This window comes from Prunus avium, chromosome 4 (assembly GCF_965620075.1).
Source record: "Prunus avium chromosome 4, drPruAviu1.hap1.1, whole genome shotgun sequence".
Lineage (NCBI taxonomy): Eukaryota > Viridiplantae > Streptophyta > Magnoliopsida > Rosales > Rosaceae > Prunus > Prunus avium.
Genome location: NC_142287.1, coordinates 23,581,702 through 23,590,046, shown reverse-complemented (window position 1 = coordinate 23,590,046; position 8,345 = coordinate 23,581,702). Strand labels below are relative to the sequence as shown.

Below are 8,345 nucleotides of genomic sequence, written 5' to 3'. Positions count from 1 at the left end.
AATATCAACACATTATCCACGACATATCAACAGTGGGATACAAAGCTGGTCGACTATATCTAGTCATATGGGTCGCACTGAAAGAACATGCACCAAAAGACTTAACTTACGAGAGGGGGAAATAAACTTAGGAATGGTCAAAACATAGAAACAGAAAGCAGAAATGAATCTGATGTGATTAGTCAAAACCCATGGGTTCATAGTCGTCTAACGGGTAATGGCGTCCTTGTCTTGTTACCTGTCACTCCTTGAGAGACTAACTTGTAGAAAGAGTTCTATAGGTGTCCATCACTCACTGCAATGCAAGATTTGGTCAACATTTCATATTTCTAGTAATTAAAGATCCGTGGAAATAACATCAATTATCACATGTTTTTTTGGGACCTTTCTCGCCTTTTCACATATAGTTTTTCTAATGGGTAGTGGTAGCCAGCATAGAATGAGTTGGGCATGAAACACGCATATATAGAATCATGGCAAACTGCATATTTGACATTTTTGACAAATGATCTAAATTAATAGTCTGACAATACGTATTATGTATGTCACACTCTTCGATAACATTTTGAAATTAAGATCTACGTAACGAGGAACATATTTTCAAGATTACGGGAAGATATGAAATGAAGACTGTAGGCATACATGGATTTTTTGATGCATGCACGCACTTGTTGAATATTCTTGTCAAAGATATATTTATTAAGGAGGACTTACTAAACAAATGGAAATGGGAAGTAGAATTCTCTGTCAAGTAGGGTTAGGGTTACTAAGTATCTACATACTAGGGTATCCCTATCTTCATATATATATATATATATATACGGTTGCCATACACTACCACCAATGTGACCGACTGAGCTCCACAACGGAAACAATTGGATATGTGCATGCATATATAGTTTTCATTGCTGTCAAAATCTTGACCATCTTTTTCTCTTTTCAATTCAAACTCTTCTTTATGAAATTGCTTTTAGAAATTCCTCCCTTGTCGTTACATATAATAGACACATCAATCACTTCTAGCTCTTCCTGACGCATGTAAATTAGGATCACTGTACCTGCCCAAAAAAGGATCTATATTCTTCTTCAAGGAAGATGTCGAATATCAACTATTAAATTTGAATTTGAATTTAATGATCTATGTGATAATTTAGCTAATATGTCAAATTAAAATATTATTTTATTACACATTATTGATTGGATTACTACAATCTAGGCACATTACTTGAAAAATAATAATAAAATAATAAACTAACATCACAAGGTCGAACATCCAAAAATAAAAGCAAGAGAGTGAAATGTTATTCAATGTAAGATTTAACATTTTAATTGGAATAAGTCTCAACTATTTGTTCTAACTTCTAAAAGTGCCATGTTGAATTTAACATAGATTTTAGCTTTATTTTTTTTTAAAGTACTTGTGTGTAGTAATAGACATAACTAAAGACTATTTAGTGAAAAACAATTTTAGTCGGTTATTCCTTTGATTAACTTATGTCGCTATTGGAATAAGTCTCAGCTATTTTTTCTAACTTCTAAAAGTGCCACGTTGAATTTAACATAGATTTTAGTTTTTTTTTTTAAAGTACTTGTGTGTATAGTAATAGACATAACTAAAGACTATTTAGTGAAAAACAATTTTAGTCGGTCACCCCTTTGATTAACTTATGTCGCTGTTGATATTAATCTTTCCATATCAATCATCAATATAATCTTCAAAAATAAAAATAAAAAACACAAATAAATAATGATAGTTTCACGTGTGGTCAATTTTGTGCCAAGGACAAAGCCACTCTTAGACTAGACTATGGAGTGGACTCTAGCACAGTACACGGTTTTAGAAATACATTAATTTCGTGGTAGTCTTTAAGAAATTAGCCCGCTCCACTCCTGCAAGAATTGATTACTTAAATCCGAACAATCTCTTTAATATGAATTTAGAATCTAACTCTCATCAATTCATATGGTTTAATAAACAACTTCAATAGAAATCCGGAATCTAATTCTCCTCAATCCAACTTCTTCTCAATTCAATTTCTTCAAATCTAATTACGAATCAATAAACATATATCAGTAAATTCTAACAACTCCTTACACAAAGTCACTGAATCCGCTTTGTGACTTCATGGAGAAAACGATAGTCAAATAAACAAATTGCAGCGGGGCGGCTTGCAGGCTCGGAGCCATGTGTGAACAGTGAAACTGGCATTGGCTGGGTGTAGTGTAGACTAGTGTAGAAGCTATGTTTTGTGTGTTTGCTGTAGCAAGGTCTACGATTGCGTCAGTGGGGGGCTAACGTGGTGATATTATTGTGGTGCCAGCTAGTATTGTAATTGTGATAAGAAGAGCCAATACACACAATTAGACCTTCCCAGGGAAAAGGATCTGCATTTGTCAACACGAACACAGTTTAACGACTTTAGATGCGAATCGGGTCAAAGTATCTGGATAGGTACATCAATCCACTCCAGCTGAGGCGGAGGACTGTCGTTGGGTAGAATCCTTATTACGTGTGGTAGAACATTGATTGGGGATATCAAAACAGTGTTCCCCGTGATATACAAGTTTTTCTGCCAACTGAGAGATTAACGAGAGAGAGAGAGAGGGAGAGGTTGACGAGGTTGATTGCCATGCTCATGATTGTGCGAGCCTGCACTGTTGGGATTGTTGAATATATCCCAATGGCCATTTGGTACTTCAAAAGAAATATGTGAAATAGTTCTTCCCATTCCTAATTTGTCTTTTCTTTGTTACAATTTTATTTGCGTTAAACAAGATTACAAACAGAAACCTTTTTGTCTTTGAGATTAAGAGCTACCTTTCTGGAATCCACTATTTATGAAATAGGATAATCTAATTAGAATTATTGCACTCATATTGCGCTTCTATTCGAGGCGACGATGTTTTTGAAATTAGGGTTGAAAGTTTAGAATTGAGAGAGTTGAAATTTTTGAATTTATATTAGCAAGATAATTCAATGAACAAAAACAAAACTCAAGGTTTTATTATCTGGCCAGGAACTCGTTATCATCTCATGGAGTTTCAACCGTGTTTGAATTTCATTTTAAATGCCAACAAAAACAAGAGTCAATTTCAATATGAATTGTTAGAAAAGAAGACAAAATCTGAAATAGAGATATGCTTTTCAATTTTGGTATATGTACACAGGACTTTGGAGTAATGGTATTTTAGTTGTTTGAAAAAATTAACTTCTTTTTCCCTTTTGATTCTCATTCGTTATTCCATTCTTTTTTCTCTTCTTATATTTAAGACATCTAGCTCATCGTTTATTTTATTTTATTTATAAGCTTAGTAGTTTTTAAAATTTGAGAATTTTCTCCAATCCGAATGCCATGTATTTTCTACTACACCTCCTTGCTTTTTTTTTTTTTTTTTTTTTTTTTTTTTTCTGTTTACAATGATGTCTGCACGATAATAACATGCAGATGTTTGCATAGGAGAATAACTATATACATATATTTGATGTATATATAAATTTTCAGCCATAAGTGTAAATTTGTTTTAACAATAATTATGGTACGTAAATAGCACATAGCATAATCCTGCATGCTGCTTACGTGATTTGATTGATTAGGAGAGGCGAGAGGGGACCATATATATTTCATATTTAACTATCTGATAGAGGAGGGAGAAAATTTGCTGCTAGCTCTGTAATTTTTCGTCATAACAAGACACACGTCTCCTTAAAAGGGCGGTACCCATTACCCAATCCCATTGACTTCCCAATTTGCTTCGCTTTTGCTTTCCTTCCCCTCCTATTTATATATCCTCCCTCACACTTGCCCTACACCAACATTTCTGCTCTTAGTTTGCTTCTTCACCTCAAACCAAGTGATCAATACCTCAAAATCCTCTCTCTCTCTCTCTCTCTCTCTCTCAAGCATACATTACTGGTTTCTAAACTAGTTTTTGTTTTCGACGAATATTATGGGGAAAATTCCTTGTTGTGAAAAAAATGGATTGAAAAGGGGTCCATGGACTCCGGAGGAAGATAAAAAACTGATTGATTACATTCAGAAACACGGGCATGGGAGATGGCGAACCCTACCTAAGAATGCAGGTGAATTAATTTACAAATGAGTACTTCTGCATTATTTTTTCTTTCTTTATTGGTTCTTTTTTGTTTAATTAATTGTGTTTTATTTAGTATATTTATACTAGGATATAAGGCTTTAATAACCCTTTGTTGTTTTGTGTATAGGGCTAAAAAGGTGTGGAAAGAGCTGTCGCCTCAGGTGGGCAAACTATCTAAGACCTGACATTAAGAGAGGGAGGTTCTCATTTGAAGAAGAAGAGATTATAATACAGTTGCACAGTGTTTTGGGAAACAAGTATGTCTACATCCCCTGTCAATTAAGCTACATTCCCTTCATTAATTACATTTATTCTACCTAATTAGAAATCAGTCCAAAAAATAAAAAGATATTTTTGTTAAAGAGACTTTTGGCACGTACACTATATTATTATTAGAGGATTGGGCACGTTAAAAAGACTTTTGGCACGCTCTATTATTAGACCGTCAATCTAAATTATCAAAAATTTGTATAGTTTGTGGCGTGAGTTATTTCCATGCATTTTCCTAAAACTTTTCCATCTTACCTAACTATAAGCTAATAATTAAATATTTCCTCTTTCTGCCTTGTTAGGTGGTCTGCTATTGCTTCTCGCTTGCCAGGAAGAACCGACAACGAGATCAAGAACTATTGGAACACACACATCAGAAAGAGGCTATTGAGAATGGGAATTGATCCTGTGACTCACACTCCACGTCTTGATCTTCTTGAACTCTCCTCCGCCATCTGTTCAACTCTCTACAGCTCATCATCACCACACAATCCGCAGATTAATGTTCCAAATCTGCTTGGAATTGGACCTATAATGGATCCAGACCTCCTCAACTTGGCCACCACTTTCCTATCATGCCAGCAAAACCAAATTGGTTTTTCACAAATTAATCAAACCCAGTTTCAATCCCAATTGACCCAACCAAACCAGATCCAAAACCCGGTTCAAGAAATCCAAACTTGCACAACATCAAACACTTTAAATGTCCCATTTCTTAGCTACCCGAGTTCTTCAAATCTAGCTGGCCAGGGTTTTGTTCCTACAACAAACCAATTGGGTTATTATGACTCTAAATATGAGTCCATGATTAGCTATATTCCGCACCAAAATTACAACCAGCCATGCACTTCCAATAACGTGAATCAATATCAAAACTTTCAGAACATGAGTAGTTTTGGTTCAGTTCTATCGTCAACACCTTCGTCAAGCCCGGCAACCACATTGAATTCGTCACCGGCTATAACGTACATCAATAGTAGCACTGAAGATGAGAGGGATAGTTTCTGCAGCAATATCTTAATGCACCATGACATTCCCAATGGCTTGAACGCCACCAAACTTTTGTACGAAAGAAACATCATGAATTAACCAGTTGAGGGTGTGTAGCATGCAGGAATCAAAGTTGGTGTGAGTTTTTAAATTAGTGTTCTGAGTTTATCTTCGAATTTGAATTAATGTATAATTTTCTAATTATTTTTAGAACGTTGAAGTTTAACAAAATTAATTTCTACCTCATTTTGAGTAAAAAGTTGATTCTGTTTGCGTGCATATCTTGTCAAGAAATTTTAAGGATGTTGAAAAAGCAGTTGAAGGGAAATTGAAAGTACAGTGGACTGGAAATGAAAAAGAAACACAAGAAAATGGGTCTATGTCCATAATAAATATTGCAGTTCCTTCTACGTTTTAACCTCTGTCTTTTCGTTGGAACATTTGACTTGGTTACATCAAACCAGACAACAGTCGACAGAATCTTTGGAGCCTTGGACTTTCCCTGATTTGAGATGATTCATCACGTCCAAATAGAACTAGTTTAGTTTTGCTTTTGATTTTCTTCTTAGAGTTAATTGGGCTTGCCAATGAGGTTTAGCCCAATAAAAAACGGCATTGACTTGCAGATAAGATGCCTCATGTTCGAACTCCCATGATATTATTTGTGTGTATGAGAAATCCCCATATCTTTTAGTTTAGATTGTATCTTGTGCTAAACAAAAAGTTAAATGAGTTTATTTCGTCATTCCTTTTTGTGTGTATAGTTTTTTTCTATTCTATTTTAAATAGAGTTTTCTTGAATGAACAAATTAAAAGTTTAACTACACGAGCACTCTTATGATGTTCAGTTGGTTTCATTTTTAACCCTGCGCAGGTCTAAATTTACAAAAACACTATTTTCTAAGAGTAATTGTAAATTACACTTTCCGTTACTTTTCCGTTATTGCACCCAATCATCTTTTTTTGAAAGGCTTAAATGCAAAAATGGTGCTTGTGGTTTACCAAGTTAGCCAATTTATTCCGTGTGTTTTTAATTTGGCCAATTTGATCCTTGTGTTTCGGACCTTAGTGGGAATTTTATCTGGATATACTTTCACAAGACCTTAAAGTGATCAATTCGAGTTTTCCTTAGTGATTATTTGACCAAGTGGGAGACTGTAAGACAAATCCGTGTCTTAGTCTAAGTTGTCTTCTAATCACATCTGGTTTGGAGGCGCTCTAATTGATCAGGAAGTATTAATCCTAATACCAGTAGGATACTCAATCAAACAGGACGTTTACATTGAGATAGGAGTATCTTAAGGATTCCTAATTCTATATGGATTAAAAACATCCTATTCCTAAGCAAACAGTATCTGTTAGCCATTGTTGCCTTTTGCGTTAATTTTCTGTTAGAATATTAAATATTAATAAAAAAAACATAACTGTTTCAATACAATTTAAAAATAGAAACATAAGATAAGAACCAAAAAAGAAAAGAAAAAAGAAAAGGAAAAGACACCACCGAGCCGCCACCACTCTTCTCTCTTTCTTCCTAACAACCATCCACCAACTACGAAGGGGCTGGGCTGGGCTCTGGGCCAGGGCTGATTTTCCAACTCAGTCTTAAATGTATAAAAAAATACCCTACAATTAAATATTAGCCCACCGTTTAACACACACAACACCTTTTCTTTTTCTCAGCCCATAGAAAGGACAAGCCAGACAACATGGTCTTCGAGGGAGGCGGTGAGGCTAGCGGGACCAACACTTTTCTTTCTTCTTGCTTCTTACTTCTCCGCCAGTTTTCTTCTTTCTTCTCTTCTCTTCCTTCTTTTTCTTCCTCCTTCTTTCCTTCTCTCTCTCTCTTTCTTCTTTTTCCTAGCTCAAAATAAATGAACCAGCTCTGCTATCCATCAATTTTCTTCTTCCTCATTTCAGTGTGGTTTCTTTGTGGCCATTTTGGCTGGATCACACCCAAAAAAGAAAGAAAATTAAATCTCTTTAGGAGTTCTGAGATTTGCTTGTGTTCTGGTTCTTTGAGTTTTCTCTTTTGGGTGCTGTTTTGTGCTCTTAAAGCCTCACAGGTCTTTGTCTCTGTCTCTATCTCTCTACATTTTTTTTTCCGGGGGTTTGGGCTCTGATCTTTATACGCTTACGATACATGAAAAGAACTATTTTTAAAGATCTGATGTTTTCCTTTGAGTAATGAGTCGATTTGTTTTCTTTCATTTTGTTAGTCCGTTTATTATTATTATTTTTTTGTCTGAACCATAAGGTGGTCCTGGATGGGCCCAATTATGGGTGACACCTTTAAGCATTAACCACAACACAGACTAATCCCCACTCACACCGGGTCGGCCCGTAAGGGGTAAAGTATTGGCCAAAGTGGTGACTCCGTACGAAAGCAGAGATCGAATCCCTGACCTCTCTTAAGGAATGAGAGTGCCGGTTAGTCCGTTTATTAAGTAAAAGAGCCAGCCATTGTTTTATAGCTCCAAGGCTTGTTTTTGCTTGTTTAAATTTTGGTTTCTTACCAAAAAGAAAAAGAAAAAAGATTTTGGTTTCTGAAGAATGAGATTTTCTTTTGAGTTTACTAGCTGTTTTTGGGCTTTTGCCCTCTTACAAAAAAAAAAATCTAGATAATTTGAAGCATTATATTATAGAAGAAGCCACAAAAAAAATTTAGCCTATACCCGGGAAAAATCCTGGTTCCGGCATTGGCAACACCATGTCTGATCCACCCCACCCTCTCTCTCTCTCACTCTCTCAAGAACAGCCCCTAGCTCATGTGAGCATTCCGTTCATTAAATTGACCAAAAAAATAAAGTTTGTCTTGTTAACATATTAAAATATATGTAATCAAGTGAAATTGGGTTCAACCACATCCACAAAATTTGTAATTTAGATAATGTATTTATTTATTTAAATTTCTCTATAAAATCGTATGATGAAAAAACAAAAAAAAAACACGTGTAAAATTATAGATTTTCTGTACGAGGATAAAATTG

At 35.1% G+C, this 8,345-nt stretch overlaps 1 protein-coding gene across 1 annotated transcript; it reads left to right on the top strand.

Moving 5' to 3' along the window:
* The first annotated feature begins 3,745 nt into the window (after nucleotides 1-3,745).
* MYB49 (myb domain protein 49) lies at nucleotides 3,746-5,599 on the top strand. Its single transcript, XM_021947748.2, has 3 exons — nucleotides 3,746-4,081; nucleotides 4,223-4,352; nucleotides 4,668-5,599. The coding sequence occupies exons 1-3, from the start codon at nucleotides 3,949-3,951 to the stop codon at nucleotides 5,452-5,454; spliced, it is 1,050 nt and encodes a 349-aa protein (XP_021803440.1). The 5' UTR covers nucleotides 3,746-3,948; the 3' UTR covers nucleotides 5,455-5,599.
* Nucleotides 5,600-8,345: the final 2,746 nt, after the last annotated feature.